At 44.7% G+C, this 20,834-nt stretch overlaps 1 protein-coding gene across 1 annotated transcript in view; it reads right to left on the bottom strand.

The window, feature by feature from the left end:
* The window catches only part of dpm1 (dolichyl-phosphate mannosyltransferase subunit 1, catalytic), a 49,657-nt gene extending 45,522 nt beyond the window's left edge, over positions 1–4,135 (bottom strand). The window contains exon 1 of the mRNA XM_033041546.1: positions 3,859–4,135. Within this exon, the coding sequence (XP_032897437.1) occupies positions 3,859–3,983 (125 nt within the window). The 5' untranslated portion in view covers positions 3,984–4,135. The remainder of the gene's footprint in view (positions 1–3,858) is intronic.
* Positions 4,136–20,834: the final 16,699 nt, after the last annotated feature.

Consider the following 20,834-nt stretch of genomic DNA (forward strand, 5'->3'; position numbering starts at 1 on the left):
GGAGGGGGGGGGGGGGAGGGAGGGGGGGAGGGGGAGAGAGGGAGAGAGGGGGAGGGAGAGAGGGAGAGAGAGAGGGGCGGAGAGCGAGAGAGAGAGAGAGAGAGAGAGAGAGAGAGAGAGAGAGAGAGAGAGAGAGAGAGAGAGAGAGAGAGAGGTGATCGGAAGATAGGTGGACAATAGCTAGAAATAAAAATAAGACAAAAGAGTGTCAGTTAAGGAGAGAAGAAAAGTGAAATGTAAAGCCAGACAGAGGGATAGAGGTAGGCGGGATGGGACAAGGGTGGGAGGAAGAGGGGCAAGCTAGTGGGAGAAATGGGTGTGCACTGGGGGTGGGAAGGTGGGTACATAGGAAAGAGAGAGGAGAAGAGTGCATTTAGATAAAATTGGAGAATGCAATACAATCGGGTTGTAAATCGCCCAAGCGGAATATGAAGGGCTGTTTCTTCAGTTTGCGTGTGCTGTCATTCTGACAATGGAGGAGGCCCAGAACAAAAAGGTCGGTATGGGAAGGGGAAGTGGAGTTAAAATGGTTAGCAACTGGCCTTTGTAGACCGAGCACGAGGCGAAACGAAGCCTAGTCTACACTTCATCTCACCGATTGAAGAAGGTCACATCAGGGGGACAAAGATGACAGGTGTTACATCTCCTGCAGTTGCATGGGAATGTCCCTGAGGAGGAGAGAGTCAGTTTGGGTGGAAAGGGATGAATAGAGCAGGGAGTTGCAGTGGGGGTGGTCTATGTGGAAATGGGAAAGGGGTGGAGATGGAAAGCTGTGATGTGGTCGGATCACGTTGAAGATGGCAGAAACGTCAAAGAATGATGGGTGTGATGCAGAGGCTGGAGGGGTGAAAGGCAAGGATCAAAGAACAGGGAGAATATATTTTTGAAGAAAATCACAATACATGCGGTGCTGGCTCAAAGGGCCAAATGGCCTCCTCCTGCACCTATTTTCTATGTTTCTATGTCATGTGCACATATAGTTTCAATGATGTTTAAAATTCTCAAATTTTCATTAACATTCCTGTTAAATAATTTTGGGGATCTATCTAAAAAACTGATACAACGGAAGCTGGAAAATACAATATACTAAGTTGTGCAGACTCCCAAAATAGACCCAGGTTATTCCCAACTCTGTCGTACTAGATTACTCATGGACAAAGAGAAATATTTGTGGATGTGCACCAAGTATCCTTGAGGAAGTTCACCATTCCCACGGACTCCTTGGAACTCCAGGTCCATGATCACTCAAAAAACAAAGAAGCATTCGGGGTGGTATTGAGAATGTTGAGACCATGCATTCGGAACACAAAGTTTGGTAAAAAACACACTACTCATAGTCAAAGGACTACCCACCTGCCCGACCCTATTCATTGTCCACCTCTTGCCCTATCCTTGAAAATGTCTGTAGTTAGCACATTGGTCCCATTTACCATCTCATAACCCAAAAAACTGGAGTAGAAGCAAGACATCGTCGATGCCTAGGACACTAATGGAAAAATCAAATACTAGAGGACATAGTTTAAGGTGAAATGGGCAAAGTTTAAAGGAGATGTGCGGGGGTAATGTATTTTTTTAAACAGAAGGTGATGAGAGCATGGAACAGCTGATGGTTGAGGCAGATATGATATTGGCATTTAAAAGGCTTTTGGATAGATAGATATATGGATATGCAGGAAATGGAGGGATATAGATTATATGCAGGAAGGAGATAGTCTTGGCATCATGTTCGGCACTTACATTGTAGGACAAAGGGCCTGCTCTTGTGCTGTACTGTTCTATGTTCTGTGTTCATTGAGTTATTCCAGCACTTAGTGTTTCTTTGCTCAAGGTTCCAGCATCTGTGGTCTGGGAGTGACTTAAGGGCCTTTCCCACTTGGCCGTCATTTACGCGACAGGCCGGTAGTGACTGACGCACGACGGTCGGGCGTGTCATCATGCATCCACACAGCCATCTGGAGCGCGTGACGTCATTTGAAGATAGACACAAAATGCTGGAGTAACTCAGCGGGACCGGCAGCATCTCTGGAGAGAAGGAATGGGTGATGTTTCGGGTCGAGACCCTCCTTCAGACTGAAGAAGGGTCCCGACCTGAAGCATCACCCATTGCTTCACTCCAGAGATGCTGCCGGTCCCGCTGAGTTACTCCAGCATTTTGTGTCTATCTCCAATCATCTTGGCCCCGCTCAGGGAGTAGGAGTGGGGGCGGATCCGGATCCGCAATGGCCGTGAGCCCCAGGCCGAGCTCGGTGATCATTTGCCTGCTTCTGATGCTGTTGGAGGTGAGACGTTGCGCCGCGCCAGGGTCTTAGGCCTGTCCCACTTTGGCCGTCAGTTACGTGACAGGCTGGTGGAGCGTGAATATTTGGTGCAGGACGAAGTCCACACTCCTCCACGCCACTCCACACTCTTCCACACCACTCCATGCGCCCATTCCGTGCTACCCACACGCTAGCAGGTCGCGTAAATGGCGTGAGAAAGACGGCCAAGTGGGACAGGTCCTTAAGTGAACCTTCATTACGCTGATCATAAGAATAGCTTGGTCAACACTGCTCCCAAGCCTGAGGGGTAAATGGCATCCACCTATCCCATGATAATATTACACAGGTTGTTAAGGTATGGAGTGGAATAGAAAGTTGATTAGTAACAACTTTTATGCACCTTTAACAGGAAGATCATTAAAGCTGAATGTAGATTTTAAGATTTGCGCACAAAATCGTGGTTAAAGTGACTGGTTTTAAGGAATGTCTTTAAAGGAAGAAAGAGCTGTTCCAATTAAATTACAATTGCAGGAGAAAGTAAATTGTTCGATCCAGATTGGAAAGTTTGGACTGATATTTGGAACATGTTTTTATCAGATCCATCAACATGCAACTTCAGACTTTTCAACATGGTTGCCTCTTAATCACCTCCTGAAACATCTTATTTGGCATTGACAATAAATGTTCACTGTCTACATAAAGTAGACATTTATAACTGTAAGATTCTAAAAATCAAACTGTTCGAGTCATTACTAAAAATCAGTGATAGTCATTAATTATCCCTGCAGCAATATTTCCATCCTTGGCTATATACTTCCCTGACTTGACAATTGCAAGATCCCACAAGAAGTGCAATGTTTGACAGCCAACAACTTGAGGGGAAATTAGTCATTTGTTTTGGGTGGGACCTGCTGGGAAAGATCTTGATCAATGGATTGTAACTGTCTATTGCCCCCCTGCCCATTTTTGGCATCAGTTGTTGTGGTGTTTGAAGGATAGCAGGGTGGCAGTTTTTTTGAGTGAGCAAAAAACACAACGTGCTTGTAACTACCGGTCAGACAGCATCCCTGGAGAATATGGATAGAGGACGTCTCGAGTCGGGACCCTTCTTGAGACTTAGATACTGGCCCGCTGAGTTTCTCCAGCACTTTGTGCTTTATGCTCAAGATTTCAGGGTCTCCGCTATAGGATCTTTGGTGTGCAGTTGCTTGTGTCTAGGGTCAGTGAGGGAGCAGTGATGTGTAGGAAGGAACTGCAGATGCTGGTTTACACCGAAGATAGACACAAAATGCTGGAATAACTCAGCGGGACAGGCAGCATCTCTGGAGAAAAATGAATGGGTGAAGGTTCGGGTCGAGACCCTTCTTCAGAGGGAGCAGTGATGGTCTCCTCCCTCTGCCAGCAGAAGTTGTGAGGCTCCATTTGTCTCCGGTATCCTCGGCCCTCCAGCCCAAGGCCCTTTCCCAGGCCCCCCATCCCCAGCCCCCTTCCCCAGGCCGCAGACGGGCTCCCCGCAGCCTGTCAGTGCAGCACCGGGCCGCAGCCCCGGCCTATTCCCCCTCCTCCTCGGCGCCCGCTGCTCACGGCTCAGCCCCGGTACCTTTCATCGAAGTATCGGATCAGCAGCCAGACAATGAGGGGCAGGTTGTCCCTCTCGTTGTAGGTGGGCAGCAGCACCGAGTACTTGTCGCCCGCTCCCTTCACGGCGCCCTCTCCACTTGCCATGTTGGAGGATCCGACAGGAAGCTGGTGCTTCACTCAAAACAAACCCTCCAGCTGCTGCTGCTCCAGTGAAGTATTCCGTCCGCCTGGCTGCTAATGTCTGAGTTTCTACAAACCCAACCATGTCAGCTCAAGAAGGCTCCCAACACACAATGTCACCAACCTGTCAGAGTGAGGCCAAACGCATATTAGAGGTACAGGACCTCAAATTTCGCCTGGGCAGCTTACAACCCAGTAGTATGAATATTGATTTATCTCACTTCAAGCAACCCTTGCTTTGCTTCCCTCTCCCTCTCCCTCTCCCTCTCCCTCTCCATCTCCCTCTCCCTCTCCCTCTCCCTCTCCCCCTCTTCTCTCCTCTCTCCCCCTCTCCCCCCTCCCTCTCCCCCTCCCCCTCCTCCCTCCCCCCCCCCTCTCCCTCTCTCTTCTCCCTCCCCCTTCCCTCCCTCTCCCCCTCTCCCTCTCTCCCTCTCCCTCTCCCCCACCCTAGTTCTCTGACTAGTTTCACTGTCCTCCTGATTAATTTTACTGATTGTACGCCTCGTTGTCAGCTTCCCCTCAGCCAACAACGAACCATTCTACATTTCCTTGAGCAGCGTCTGCTGTGATCTGTCGTTTTCACACCTTACCTTCCAAATCTCTAGACTCCCTCTCCCCTGACTGAGTCTGAAAAAGGGCCTCACCCATTCCTTCTTTCCTGACCCACTGAGTTACTCCAGCATTTTGTGGGGGGTTTTAAATGTAAACCAGCATTTGCTGTTCCTTGCTTCTACTATTGTAAACTCAGGCCTGCCTTAAGGCAGTCTCAACAGTTTCCAGCAGGAAAGCCAGCGTATGTACAGTACCAGCCTTGAATTGACAATAAAGCACACTTATGATCAAGATCCCAGCACGTGCAGTTCCTTGTGGGGTTTTCTTTGAGAATCCTGCACCATGACAATGGTATTCTATGGTGAGGGATGCTTAAAGGAACAACAGTTCCTGTCAACAGTATGTGGTAACCAGATATCCACTGTCAATAATGTTTAAGAAAGAACTGCAGACGCTGGAAAAATCAAAGGTCGACAAAAATGCTGGAGAAACTCAGCGGGTGAGGCAGCATCAATGGAGCGATATTACTATCCATGTGGCAGAAAGTCCACATTTTAGCCACTATGCAGGCAAAGAGGTTCCTCCTACATTTACTACTTGCTACTATTTTTATTCAATTTTCATGTTGCTATTAAGATGATAATTTATTGCCTTTGCAAGGCAGTGGCGAGCTGCTCTCTGTAGAGGGAATCACTCGTTGCTGTTGTGGCGATGGCTCCAGGATTTAGATCCAGCAATATTGCAAAACTGACAATGTATTTCCAAGTTAGTATATATGGTTTGTGTCCACATGCAAGTGAATCCTTTATTAATTTCTTATGTTGGAGGCCACGAGTGTGGGAGGTGCGGGATTCATAACTCTAATTAGTTTTCCAATTGATGCATACTGCAGTCACAATGTAGAGATGAAAGGAGTAAATGCTTAATGTAAAGATGAGGTTGCATTTAAGTTGACATTTTGTGACATTTCTACCACCTTCAACATTATCCCACCACCAGTCATATCTTTTCCCACCCCATTCCGCAGACTTCACTCCCACAGCTCCTTGGTTCACTCATCCCATTTTATTCAGTTCAGTTCAGTTTAGAAACATAGAAAATAGGTGCAGGAGTAGGCCATTCGGCCCTTCGAGCCAGCACCGCCATTCAATATGAACATGGCTAATCATCCTAAATCAGTACGGGGTTCCTGCTTTCTCCCCATATCCCTTGATTCTGTTAGCCTTAAGTGCTATATCTAACTCTCTCTTGAAAACATCCAGTGAATTGGTCCCCACTGCCTTCTGTGGCACAGAATTCCACAGATTCACAACTCTCTGGGTGAAAAGGTTTTTCCTCATCTCAGTCCTAAATAGCCTACCCTTTATTCTTAAACTGTGACCCCTGGTTCTGGATTCCCCCAACATCGGGAATTTTTTTTCCTGCATCTAGCCTGTCCAATCTCTTAAGGGGCTGTCCCACTTGGGCGACTTAATTGGCGAGTTTAGAAGAGTTTTAAAAAATGACATGTTGAAGACCTCCTTCGACTATGTAGAAGACCTCCTTCGACCTCGTTCGACTATGTTGAAGACTAGCTTCGACTAGCTACGACTAGCTGTGACTAACTTTGGGAATATTGGACACTGAATAGTGGAGAGTGAAGACGACCTCCTTCGACCTCCCTTCGACTATGATGAAGACTATCTACGACTACCCTCGATTACCTATGACTAACATGGCGACCTACTACGACCTACTACGACTAAACCTACGAGTTAAAAAATATTGATTTTTTTCCATGGCGACCTTTTTTTACTCACGGGCATTTTTTAACATATTGAAAAAAATGCCACAACCTAGCTGAGGTCTTGAGTACGCAGAGACCACTCTCGAACATGAAGGAGAGTTACGAAGACCTCCTACAACCTCGTGACGACCATGCTGCGAGTATGAGTCGAGGGCAAACTCGCCAGAACTCGCGGATTAGGTCGCCCAAGTGGGATAGGCCCTTTAAGAATTTTAAAGGTTTCTAAAAGACCCCCTCTCATCCTAAATTCCAGTGACTATAAGCCCAGTTTAGTTTATTGTCATGTGTACCAAGGTACAGTGAAAAACCTTTATTGCGTGCTAACCAGTCAGCAGAAAGACAATGCATGATTACAATCGATCATTTTACAATGTATAGATACATGATAAGGGAATAACTTTTAGTGCAAAGTAAAGCCAGCAAAGCCCCACCCCACCAAAACTGCACCGTCCCCAGGTACATTCCCCTGCAACAATAGGAACTGTAACACCTGACCCTATTCCCCCTCCCTCACCTCCATCCAGGGATCCCAGCAGCCCCTCCAGGTGAGACAGATGTTCACATGCACCTCTTCAAACCCCGTCCGCTGCGTTCGGTGCTCCTGATGTGACCTCCTTGACATCGGTGAGACCAAGCGCACACTCGGCAACCGTTTCATTGAATACTTGCGCTCTATCCACCAAGACCTGCTGCATCTTTTGGTTGCTAACCATTTTAACACCCCCCTCCCATTCCCATAGCAATTGTTCTGTCCTTGGCCTTCATCATTGTCAGGTTGAAGTTACACTCAATGAAGAATGAATTCTCTAATTTCCCTGGTCACTCATCCACACAGGCGATATAGTATTATATCAGATCCCTGACTTGTGCCTTTCACATGGCACAATGGTCTTGGATAGACACAAAATGCTGGAGTAACTCAGCGGGTCAGACAGCATCTCTGGAGAAAAGGAATAGGTGCCGTTTCGGGTCGAGACCCTTCTTCAGGCTACGAGTCAGGGGAAAGGAAAACAAGAAATATAGATGGTGATATAGAGGGAGATAGAACAAATGAATGAAAGATATGCACAAAAGTAATGATGATAAAGGAAACAGACCACAAAATGGTCTTGGAAGATAAGTCCATAACTGCAGCACAGGCCATGACCTAACCTTATAGCTGCAGTAATTATGTGGTTGGTCCAGTTAAGTTTCTGATCAATTAAGACCTCTAGGATATTACTGGTTGAGGAGTTCAGCAATAGATATGCTGTTGAATGTGATGGGAAGGTAAATTAATGCTGTACTATTGCTTGTTACTTGTTTACTCATCACTTATCAGCCCATGCATGAAAGGCGCCTGGGTCTTGTTGCATGCATGCATGCAGAATTCTATATTTTTGAGTAATTGTAATTGAACATTGTGCAATTATGAGCAAACACCGCCATGTATAATGATGATGTAAGAAGCAATGATAAAGTAGGTGAAGATGGTTGCACAAACTATTTCTGATACCACAACCACATTGGCGCTGTTGAGCTCCATCCAGCTATTCTTTCTCAGTGTGTTTTTTTTAAGCTCTAAAACAGAACAAAGCAGAAATATAGTGATTCATAAAAAGCTTAATATAGTACTTATAAATTATATTTCCAAAGCACTAGGACAAGCTAGATGCAGGAAAAATGTTCCTAATGTTGGGCGAGTCCAGAACCAGGGGGCCACAGTCTTAGAATAAAGGGGAGATCATTTAAGACTGAGGTGAGAAAAAACTTTTTCACCCAGAGAGTTGTAAATTTATGGAATTCCCTGCCACAGAGGGCAATGGAGGCCAAATCACTGGATGGATTTAAGAGAGAGTTAGATAGAGCTCTAGGGGCTAGTGGAGTCAAGGGATATGGGGAGAAGGCAGGCACGGGTTATTGATAGGGGACGATCAGCCATGATCACAATGAATGGTGGTGCTGGCTCGAAGGGCCGAATGGCCTCCTCCTGCACCTATTTTCTATAACTCTATAACTAGCGAGGCAGCAACTTTTACACTGTTGGCACAAGATTACTTTTGAAATCATTGGACCCTGATTTAATGCACGAACAAGGTATAAAAAATGGTGGTGGGCACATCAGGAGAGGAAAGAACTTCAGCAGCATGAATAGTGTGTACTTGTTTCTGAGGGTGGTAACTAAAATTACTTTCTAATAATCTGGATTAACATTTCTTGTTATATTGACAAATTTAACTGCGGCTTGAATTTTTTTTTAAACTTGCTTTTTGACTCACTGGAAATATTTCCATTAATAATTATGAGACTGGACATCAGTTCATGGATTGTAAAAAAAAGGTGCTTTTGCATATTCCTGTCTGCAGTAGTCTGAAAATATGTTTGCAGTTTCAATAAAACGAGTACACCCAGTTGTAAATGCTCAAATAACCTGCAAGAAGAAGTAAAATAAATCTTTGTAGGGCAAATACTAGGGGCTAAGGACTCCAGTGCTTCACAAAGTGTTCACCTTGTACAATCAGTGGCAATACAAATTAGATTTGTTCAGTTTGGACAATAATAACCAATCATTATTACTGGTGGCATGCACAAAACCTGCGCGTTGATGACTCAAAAGTCATGTAATCCAAGGATAACTTTTGATTTATAATCCAAAACTTTGTGATAGAATTAGAGTGATGGAGTCAAAGAGTCGTAGATCCATGCATCATGGAAACAGGCCCTTCAGCCCAACTTGCCAATGCCCCATTTACACTCGTCCCATCTTCCCATGTTTGGTCCATATCCCTCGAAACCTTTCCTCTCCATACACCTGTCCAAATGTCTTTTAAATGTTGTTATAATAGTACCATTTTGTTCATAGAACATTTCTTCAGAAATTATTCAATCCTCCCCATCTTTGGCAATTCTCTAAAAATGTTGAATATTATTATTACATACAAATGATTTGAATGAGAATGTAAGGGGGATAATTAATTCATTTGCTGAGAATTTGAAAATATGTACAGTTGTACATAGTGAAGAAGGTTGTCTAAGGAAACAGTGAGACTTAGATTAGCTGGAAAATTGGGCAGAACGATGGCATTTGGAATATAATCCAGACCAGAATAGACCACAGAAATGCAGAGTCTCTGCCCCAAAGTGTACCTGATAAGATCTAGAAGTAGGCAAAGTAAGGAATGCAGTTTAGTTTTGTCTTCTATTCAAGACATAATTGAAGTTAACTGTATTTAAATGACTCTGATAGAGACATTTGTAAACTGTTAAACATGAAGTAGATCGTTAAAACAAATTATATTTTTCAATAATAAAATACATTTTAAAGTTACCTTTTCTTTTGCTTCATGATCTACTAGCTTTGCATCGTCAGGGAAATCAGGTGGGAATTTTGCGGATGCTAGTGGCAGTTTCTCAACAGGGTGTGTGGGAATCTCTGAAAAACTGAGCTCCACCATTAGACTCCTTGGGTGGGTGAAATGTAGACTGTAGTGGGGCGAGGTGGAGTCTGCCTGGAATCTAATAAGTCCCAGAATCTATGTGCATAAATATGGAAAATGTATTATGGTTCGAATGGCCCAAGGTATTGGGATTGCCTGCCACAGTCAGTACAATTAGGTTGATCTAATATCAGGATTTGTTGACCTGATAACTCTGTGTACTCATTTTCCACATTCGTGCTATCCACACCTAGCTCCACCTCTGCACCACAGCTTCATCCATTGTCTGTGCTGCCCCAATGATTCTATGCCAATTAATCTTGGATGAGACCCAATTTCCATTTTCTACTGCACAAGGATTGAGCCAGACTCTGCACAAACAGTTTCCAAAAGATCCCCAGCTGACATCTGAACCACATTCCCTTTGTCAAGGTCCATTATCTTGAAAAGTCAACAGTTCTGTAGGCCTGAAGAAGGGTCCCGACCTGAAACGTCGCCCATTATTTTCCTCCAGAGATGCTGCCTGACCCGCTGAGTTACTCCAGCACTTTATGTCAAAAGTCAACAGTCCTCACTCTCCAATCTTTCACACTATGATCTCTAGCTCATACAAACTGCGGCCACCCACAACCTATTTTGCACGACCCATTAACCTGTCTCTCTTCTTCTTGCTGAACTACTTTTAGCTTCCTCATTCCCTAATATAAAATGGTCGTTATTTTGCTCAATCCTCTTTGTGGTTTTGCACTTCCCATAGTGGATCTTGTATTGGGAAACAAGTTCACAAACTCACGTTACAGGAGTAGAATTAGGCCGTTTGGCCCATCGAGTCTACTCCGCCATTCAATCATGGCTGATTTCTACCTCTTAATCCCATTTTCCTGCCTTCTCCCTATAACCCTTTAATAGGGAGAAGACACCCGCTCTAATCAAGAATTCGTCTAACTCTGCCTTAAAAATATCCACTGAAGGTCTCCACAGCCCTCTGTGGCCAGAGTTCCACGGATTAACTACCCTCTGACTAAAGTTCCTCCTTGCCTCCTTTTTAAAAGAGCGCCCTTTAATTCTGAAGCTATGACCTCTGGTCCTTGACTCTCCCACCAGTAGAAACACCATTTCCACATCCACTCTATCTAAGCCTTTCATTGTAAGTTTCAATGAGTTCCCCCCCAGGCCAGGCCTGGCCAGGTGGCTAACATTTCAGTATGAGAACATTTTGGGAATAGTGATCATTACTCCCTAAGTTTTAAGACCATTATGAATAAGGATAAGGCTGGATCTTGGGGAGAAAGTACTAACTTGGGGGAGGGCAAATTACAACATCTTTAGGCCGCAGCTAGGGAGAATAAATTGAGAGCATCTGTTACTGTATATATCGACATATGATATGTGTGAGTTGTTTAAAGACCAGTTGCTCAGAGTTCAGAACTGGCATGTCCGGTAGAAGCAGGAACGAGGATGGCAAAGTAAGGGAAACCTGGATGACGAAAAGTTGTAAAATTTGGTCAAACAGTAATAAGGAGCATATGTAAGCTTTAGGAAGATGATATGGGTCAAGGGCATTGAAGAATATAACAGTCAAGAGTCAAGACTCTTAGTCAGATGTAAAGAAAGCAGGAACAAACTCAAGCAGGGAAGTAGGTGGGCCAAAGCGTTCATGACATGTACTTGGCAGGTCGGATTAAAGAGAATCCCAAGGCTTTTTATGCATGCATTTAAAACAAGAGAGTATCCAGGGAGAGGATAGGATCACTCAAGAATAAAGGAGAGAATTTATGTTTGGAGTCAGAGGATGAAGGTTCGGTACTGAATGAGTATTTTGCATTGTTATTCAACAAGGAGAAGGACATAGAGGTTAGTGTTTGATACACCAATATGATGGGGCAGTTTCAGATCATGAAGAAGATAGAGTCATAGAGTGACACAGTGTTGAAACAGGCACTTCAGCCCAACTTGCCCACACTGGCCAACATGTCCCAGCTACACTAGTCCCACCTGACTTCCCCTCCATACCCTTCCAAACTTGTCCTATCTATGTATCTATCCAACCATTTCTTAAACGTGGGCAGGGGCGGAAAACCCGGGGGGGCCAGAGGGGACACGTCCCCCCCATGTTTTGAGAGGTGGGGGACATCCCCCCCAAGTTTTTGTGATCCCGATTTTAAAATCTCCGCTTTCCGCGAGGCAGTGGAGGTGGGACTGATGATCGAGGGCGTGATGATTGGAGGAGGGAGGAGTGGTGACTGAGGATAGAGTGCGGGGATTGGAGGAGGGAGACGTGGCACAGACCTGCTCCTCATCCGCAGGCAGGATAGATCCCGGCCGGGTCTCCGGCGCTGTCCCGAATGCCCCCCCACCCCATGGGCCAGAGAGGTCGGGTGTCAGACTCTGCCTGTCCCGCCAGGTTAACCTCCCTGGGCTTGCGGGAAATATGGCCAGCGTGGAGAAGCAGCGCTGGTATCCCGTCAGTCCAGACAGGGCTGTGGTTAACCCGGTGAGACAGGCAGAGTTGAGATTGAGCCTCCGAAGCCTCGCGCGCGTGTGAGTGTGCGCATGCCCTCGTGGCCGCCAAAAAATTGTGTCCCCGTCCCCTCCATGTTTTGATAGCGAGTTCCGTTCTTGACCTACGTGGGATAGTCCCAGCCTCAACGAGATAGTAGTGTTGGGTCTCTTGAGGAGTATCAAGATGGATAGATCCACAGATTATGGATCCACAGAACCCTACCAGATTATTGAGAGAAGCAACACAAGAGATAGTGAGTCATTGACAAAGACCTTGCATCTCCACTAGCCACAGGCAAGGACAGAGTGCTGGAGAGAAGCTGATGTTGTTCTTTGTTTAAGAAAGCAAAAGGGAATAATCTGGGAAATTGTAGGCTGTTGAAACTAAACTGTTGTTTAGTTTATTATCACATATACTGAGGTACAGTGAAAAGTTTTTTTGTTGCCTGCTATCCAGTCAGCGGAAAGACTATGCATGATTACAATCAAGCCATCCACACTGTACAGATACATGATATCTGTACATTGGAAAATGGGAGGCATTGGGAAAGTGCAAGGAAATGCGATCAATTATTTGACTCGGTAGCATCCAGCACAGTCATGGTGACTGATTAAAGTGCTTGTATGCTGTGAAATTCTGTTCCCTGACCAATGTCAAGAACACTGACCCAATAGGATTAGGATAGAAATCTGTTCGTTGACCTTCACACTCAGGGTAGGTTTGTAGATGGGATCTATCCAGTGACCGCTTATGGCAGTGCACATAGAAACATAGAAAATAGGTGCAAGTAGGCCATTCGGCCCTTCGAGCCTGCACCGCCATTCGATATGATCATGGCTGATCATCCAACTCAGTATCCCATCCCTGCCTTCTCTCCATACCCCCTGATCCCTTTAGCCACAAGGGCCACATCTAACTCCCTCTTAAATATAGCCAATGAACTGGCCTCAACTACCTTCTGTGGCAGAGAATTCCACAGATTCACAACTCTCTGTGTAAAAAATGATTTTCTCATCTCGGTCCTAAAAGACTTCCCTCTTATCCTTAAACTGTGACCCCTAGTTCTGGACTTCCCCAACATCGGGAATAATCTTCCTGCATCTAGCCTGTCCAACCTATTATATAAAGGGAAGCAGTACTAAAGAGGACATCATTTTAAACCTGCAGTATTTATTACCATGCATTTACATATTCTGAAAGTTAAACCTGGAACATGTTTGCACTTCAGGTTTGGAGTTGATGGTTATGTTGGCCCATTTTTAATAGCATTTGGACATTCAGTGATATCTTTCCGTTGAAAAACTGAACCAAAGCTACAACTCCCCTGCCAGGCCATCCAAAAATATCCCATGGTAATATTAAGTTAGGAGCAAGGGAGCTAACCAATATCTTCTCCTCAACCAAAGGACAAATAAATGTTACTTTCCCAAGATTGCAAATCAAATATTTTTGGTAGATGAACTAGATGAGAGATTCAAATTTTGTTTACATTATAGACAATAGACAATAGGTGCAGGAGTAGGCCATTCGGCCCTTCGAACCAGCACCGCCATTCAATGTGATCATGGCTGATCATCCCCAATCAGTACCCCGATCCTGCCTTCTCCCCATATCCCCTGACTCCGCTATCTTTAACAGCCCTATCTAGCTGGTGAATCCTATCTAGCCGGTTTACAAAAAAAAAACAAAGTACTGGAGTAACTCAGCGGGTCTGGCAGCATCCATGTTTCAGCATGGATTTCAACATACGTTCATAGAAACCAAGCATTAGCCAGTTATTTATTTATAAGCTAATTGAAAGAGTGCCATCATGTGGTATGATACTGTAGATGGCACCAAAATTGCACTATTTCTTTCAAAGGACCGATAAACAAAATTCAGTAGATGGCAGCATTGGTTCACTGTTATATAAAGGGAAGCAGTACTAAAGAGGACATCATTTTAAGCCTGCAGTATTTATTACCATGCATTTACATATTCTGAAAGTTAAACCTAGAACATGTTGTTTCTGTTAAGTAATGGGCTGAATATCCGGGGAGCGCCGGAGGAGGGAGATGGCAGCCCTGCCGGCATTCTGTTTGTTTTTTTCATCCTTTTTTTATTTGTAGCGTGTGTTTAAAGTTTGTTTTAATGTTCCTCTGGTTGTTTTATGTGGGAGGAGGGGGGGGAGGAGGAAACGATTTTTTTCAGTTTCTTACCTTCCCGGAGAGGTGATCAAGTTTCGGATCACATTCTCCGGGCTCTGCAGCCTACCATCGATGTAGTTGAAAAGCCGCCTCGGACTGTCGTGAGCCCCACCGCGGGGCGCGAACTTACCATTGGAGCAGATCCCTTGCCTGGGATCGCTCCCACCGTGGCCTGCGGACTTACCATCAAGGGCTCACAGTTTCGGGAGAGGCTAGTCGGGAGCTCCAACGCCGCAGAAGGTTCGTCCAGCCCCGATCGAGAGATGGAGAATTAAAGTGACTAAAATTAGTTAAATAACAAAGGGCATACGATGGAAAGAAGTGGAGAAAAAGATGAAGGCAAGGGGTCTGAAGAAGGGGCAGCAGAGGAGGAGGATACAAATAAACAGGAGGAAGAGGCAAAAGCAGGAAAGCTAAAGTTTGAGTGGGCCATCCATATTCGACTCCTGGCCGAAATCTAATTTTTCATCTCATTTTTAAATTTAGTTTAGTTTATTGTCACGTGTGCCGAGCAACAGTGAAAAACTTTTGTTGCGTGCTAACCAGTCAGCAGAATAACAATACATGATTACAATCGAGCCATTTACAGTTTATAGATACATAGAAACATAGATAGAAACATAGAAATTAGGTGCAGGAGTAGGCCATTCAGCCCTTCGAGCCTGCACCGCCATTCAATATGATCATGGCTGATCATCCAACTCAGTATCCCGTACCTGCCTTCTCTCCATACCCTCTGATCCCCTTAGCCACAAGGGCCACATCTAACTCCCTCTTAAATATAGCCAATGAACTGGCCTCGACTACCCTCTGTGACAGGGAGTTCCAGAGATTCACCACTCTCTGTGTGAAAAAAGTTATTCTCATCTCGGTTTTAAAGGATTTCCCCCTTATCCTTAAGCTGTGACCCCTTGTCCTGGACTTCCCCAACATCGGGAGCAACCTTCCTGCATCTAGCCTGTCCAACCCCTTAAGAATTTTGTAAGTTTCTATAAGATCCCCTCTCAATCTCCTAAATTCTAGAGAGTATAAACCAAGTCTATCCAGTCTTTCTTCATAAGACAGTCCTGACATCCCAGGAATCAGTCTGGTGAACCTTCTCTGCACTCCCTCTATGGCAATAATGTCCTTCCTCAGATTTGGAGACCAAAGCTGTACGCAATACTCCAGGTGTGGTCTCACCAAGACCCTGTACAACTGCAGTAGAACCTCCCTGCTCCTATACTCAAATCCTTTTGCTATGAAAGCTAACATACCATTCGCTTTCTTCACTGCCTGCTGCACCTGCATGCCCACTTTCAATGACTGGTGTACCATGACACCCAGGTCTCGCTGCATCTCCCCTTTTCCTAGTCGGCCACCATTTAGATAATAGTCTGCTTTCCTGTTTTTGCCACCAAAATGGATAACCTCACATTTATCCACATTATACTGCATCTGCCAAACATTTGCCCACTCACCCAGCCTATCCAAGTCACCTTGCAGTCTCCTAGCATCCTCCTCACAGCTAACACTGCCCCCCAGCTTAGTGTCATCCGCAAACTTGGAGATATTGCCTTCAATTCCCTCATCCAGATCATTAATATATATTGTAAATAGCTGGGGTCCCAGCACTGAGCCTTGCGGTACCCCACTAGTCACTGCCTGCCATTGTGAAAAGGACCCGTTTACTCCTACTCTTTGCTTCCTGTTTGCCAGCCAGTTCTCTATCCACATCAATACTGAACCCCCAATGCCGTGTGCTTTAAGTTTGTAAACTAATCTCTTATGTGGGACCTTGTCTAAAGCCTTCTGGAAGTCCAGATACACCACATCCACTGGTTCTCCCCTATCCACGCTACTAGTTACATCCTCGAAAAATTCTATAAGATTCGTCAGACATGATTTACCTTTTGTAAATCCATGCTGACTTTGTCCAATGATTTCACCACTTTCCAAATGTGCTGCTATCCCATCTTTAATAACTGACTCTAGCAGTTTCCCCACTACCGATGTTAGACTAACTGGTCTGTAATTCCCCATTTTCTCTCTCCCTCCCTTCTTAAAAAGTGGGGTTACGTTTGCTACCCGCCAATCCTCAGGAACTACTCCAGAATCTAAAGAGTTTTGAAAGATTATTACTAATGCATCCACTATTTCTGGAGCTACTTCCTTAAGTACTCTGGGATGCAGCCTATCTGGCCCTGGGGATTTATCGGCCTTTAATCCATTTAATTTACCCAACACCACTTCCCGGCTAACCTGGATTTCACTCAATTCCTCCAACTCCTTTGACCCGCGGTCCCCTGCTATTTCCGGCAGATTATTTATGTCTTCCTTAGTGAAGACGGAACCAAAGTAGTTATTCAATTGGTCCGCCATATCCTTGTTCCCCATGATCAACTCACCTGTTTCTGACTGCAAGGGACCTACATTTGTTTTAACTAATCTCTTTCTTTTCACATATCTATAAAAACTTTTGCAGTCAGTTTTTATGTTCCCTGCCAGTTTTCTTTCATAATCTATTTTTCCTTTCCTAATTAAGCCCTTTGTCCTCCTCTGCTGGTCTCTGAATTTCTCCCAGTCCTCCGGTATGCTGCTTTTTCTGGCTAATTTGTACGCATCATCCTTCGCTTTGATACTATCCCTGATTTCCCTTGTTATCCACGGATGCACTACCTTCCCTGATTTATTCTTTTGCCAAACTGGGATGAACAATTTTTGTAGTTCATCCATGCAGTCTTTAAATGTCTTCCATTGCATATCCACCGTCAACCCTTTTAGAATTAATTGCCAGTCAATCTTGGCCAATTCACGTCTCATACCCTCAAAGTTACCTTTCTTTAAGTTCAGAACCATTGTTTCTGAATTAACAATGTCACTCTCCATCCTAATGAAGAACTCAACCATATTATGGTCACTCTTGCCCAAGGGGGCACGTACAACAAGACTGCTAACTAACCCTTCCTCATTACTCAATACCCAGCCTAAAATAGCCTGCTCTCTCGTTGGTTCCTCTACATGTTGATTTAGATAACTATCCCGCATACATTCCAAAAAATCCTCTTCCTCAGCACCCCTGCCAATTTGATTCACCCAATCTATATGTAGATTGAAGTCACCCATTATAACGGTTTTGCCTTTGTCGCACGCATTTCTAATTTCCTGTTTGATACCATCTCCAACTTCACTACTACTGTTAGGTGGCCTGTACACAACACCCACCAGCGTTTTCTGCCTCTTAGTGTTTCTTTCTGCCCCTTAGTGTTTCTACATGATAAGGGAATAAAGTTTAGTGCAAGGTAAAGCCAGCAAAGTCCAATCAAGGATAGTCCAAGTGTCACCAAAGAGGTAGATAGTAGTCCAGCACTGCTCTCCTCTGGTTGTGGTAGGATGATTCAGTTGCCTGATAACTGCTGGGAAGAAACTGTCCCTGAATTTGGTGGTGTACAATCCATGGGAACATGGAAGGCATCATTCTGTGATTAATAAACTTGATTTAGAATTTTAACCTAGTGTTTAGAAGATGCAGGTGAAGGATATCTGAAATAGCAACAAAGATCTAATCCTAGGCAAACGAGTCACGTGACAAAGCTCGAGCATTGGACGTTCCGAATGAATTTGTTGTATTTCAGATTCCTGTATTTCCAGCATTATTGCCTGTCCCTTCTTTGTCATCATTCATATCCCAGCCAGTGCAGACTGTTGGAACAAAAGCACACAAAGTGCTGGAGTGACACAGTGGGTCAAGCAGCATCTCTGGAGAACATGGAAAGGTGATGTATCTGGTCGGGACCTTTCTTCAGACTTTATTGGGATTGTTGCTAATTAAGCGGAAGCTGCACATTCATTGGGGGTGAGATTGGAGTGTGAGGGGAATAGAGAAGTCAAGTCAAGAAGTCAAGAGGTGCCTGAAGAAGGGTCCCAACCCGAAACAACACTGCCCCATGTTCTCCAGAGACACTGCTTGACCTGCTGAGTTACTCCAGCACTTTGTGTCCTTTTATGTAAACCAGCATCAGCAGTTCCTTGTTTCTGCAAACTGTTACAATTGTACAGGGCCCTGGTGAGACTACACTTATTAGTTGTACACACTTATACAGTTGTACAGGGCCCTGGTGAGACCACATGCTATTATGTGGTGACTTGGGTCAGGCGGCATTGATATAACTAGTGTGATCTGGCTGCTGCCACTTGCAACGTAATTTCATTCAAAAATACAAACTGCTGGTGGAATTTGGCTGGCCAGGCAGCATCTCAGTGAGGGCATTGGAGTGGTCAACCTTTCAGGTTGATACCCTGCCTCAGGACTGCTTATGCAGTTTGTTTTTTGTTCCAGCTTCCAGCATCTATAGTCTCTTGCATCTTCCATCATTGGTTTCAGGTGAAGGAGAAAAGATTTAATAGGAATCTGAGGGGTAACTTTTTCACACAAAGCGTGGTAGGTGTATGGAACGAGCTGACAGAGGAGGTAGTTGAGGCAAGGACTTTTGCAATGTTTAAGAAACAATTAGACAGGTACATGGATATGACAGGTTGAGAGGGATATGGGCCAAATGCAGGCAGGTGGGACTAATGTGGCTGGGACATGCTGGCTGGTGTAGGTAAGTTTGGCCAAAGAGCCTGTTTCCACACTGTGTGACTCTATGACTATGACTCTATCTCCAACGTCATTTCGTGCCTGGCCTTAGGGGGAGTGCCATTGGTTCTAGAACGCATGAAAGTTGTTTTTATTTAGCATGTTCCACACCTGTGCTTCCCCCACTGGCCCTCTGACGATGCTGTCCCATGCTGCTTCTCCTCTTGTTCATATTGCTTACGACATAGGAGATGTCATTTAGCCCAGCTCCCGGAACAAGCCCATTTCCCCAGCGACCTCTTCTCACTCACGTGACCTCAATTCCATCTAGATACTCCTACATTTAGATTTTAGACTTACGACATACAGCGGGGAAACAGGTCCACTGCGTCCACTCTGACCAACGATCGCCCCGTACACTAACCTACACACACGAGGCACAATTTTACAACTTAATATTTATCAACGCTGATTCACCTACAAACCTGCACGTCCTTGGAGTGTTAGAGCAAACTGGAGCACCCAAAGAAAACTCATGTAGTCACAAGGAGAATGTACAAAATCCGTACAGACAGCACCCGTCATCAGGATCGAACCCGGGTCTCAGGCGCTGTAAGGCAGCAACTCTATCACTGTGCCACTGTGCCGCCCAAATCATCCACCCACACTAGGGTATCTTAAATGACCAGTGAACCTACCAACCTGCACATAATTGGGCTATGGGAGGAGACCGGAGCATCTGCGGAAAACCCATGCAGTCTCATGTAACACGTGGGAACTCCAAACAGTCAGCACAGGACGTCAAAATCAAACCTGGCTCTCAAGCGCTGTAAGGCAGCAAATTTACCCCTGTGCCATTGTGCCGCCGTATCACTCTATAACCTTCGTTAACTTTAATTGCTACATGTTTGTATTCAATAAGCATTTAGTCATTATTGACTCCCGGATAGCAACATCAATGAAATATGCATCAGGGGTATGGAGAACCTCAGAAGCATGAAATACTATACAGTATTTGTAACTATAGAACCCCTTTTGCTATTGTTTGATGTACACATGTGTGGCGGATTGCTTCATGGAAGTGAATTGGCTAATAATATTTATAAATTAGTTTCAAGCTAGAGATGAATCAACCTATATTCACATATATTATGCTTATGGCACAGGCTCACCGGATTCTAGTTTCAACAAAACAATTTAATGGTCACCTATTACTTCGCTCCATAGATGCTGCCTCACCCGCTGAGTTTCTCCAGCATTTTTGCCAACTATGTTATTAAGGATATTTCCTTAAGTTTCTAACGTGAGAAATCAATAACTTACTTCACCTTTTTAAAAATGGAACTTCTTATAGGGCACGTGCACACGGTGAAACATTAGCAAAATGCCTGTCATTTGTACATTTGCTGTTTAGCAACATTAACGCATCTGAAGGCAAAGTGATCAACGATGTGCAGTGTTTGAAGGGCAACATGTAATCTTGATTGATTGATTGATGTTGATTTTTCCATCCAACTGTTTCTAAATTAGAAGAATGGCAAGCATATTTAGGCTGGGAACATGAAAATGAGCATCAGATCAGGATTAACATTTAACTACAGTGCATATGTTATACATCCTGTGCGCAATCACTCCATGTGAACATAGATGTTGGGTGTAACTTGGCACACTCTATGTGTGTTTACTGTGTCTGTACAAATTGCACACAAAAAGATTGAAGCTACATGGAAGGATTTCTAGCATGCAATCTTCCTCCAGTATTGATTCTGCTGAAGTTAGTTCTGAATATTGGCTTCAGAAGGCAGTGGAGACCA

Source organism: Amblyraja radiata, chromosome 23 (assembly GCF_010909765.2).
Source record: "Amblyraja radiata isolate CabotCenter1 chromosome 23, sAmbRad1.1.pri, whole genome shotgun sequence".
In the NCBI taxonomy this organism is placed as follows: Eukaryota; Metazoa; Chordata; class Chondrichthyes; order Rajiformes; family Rajidae; genus Amblyraja; species Amblyraja radiata.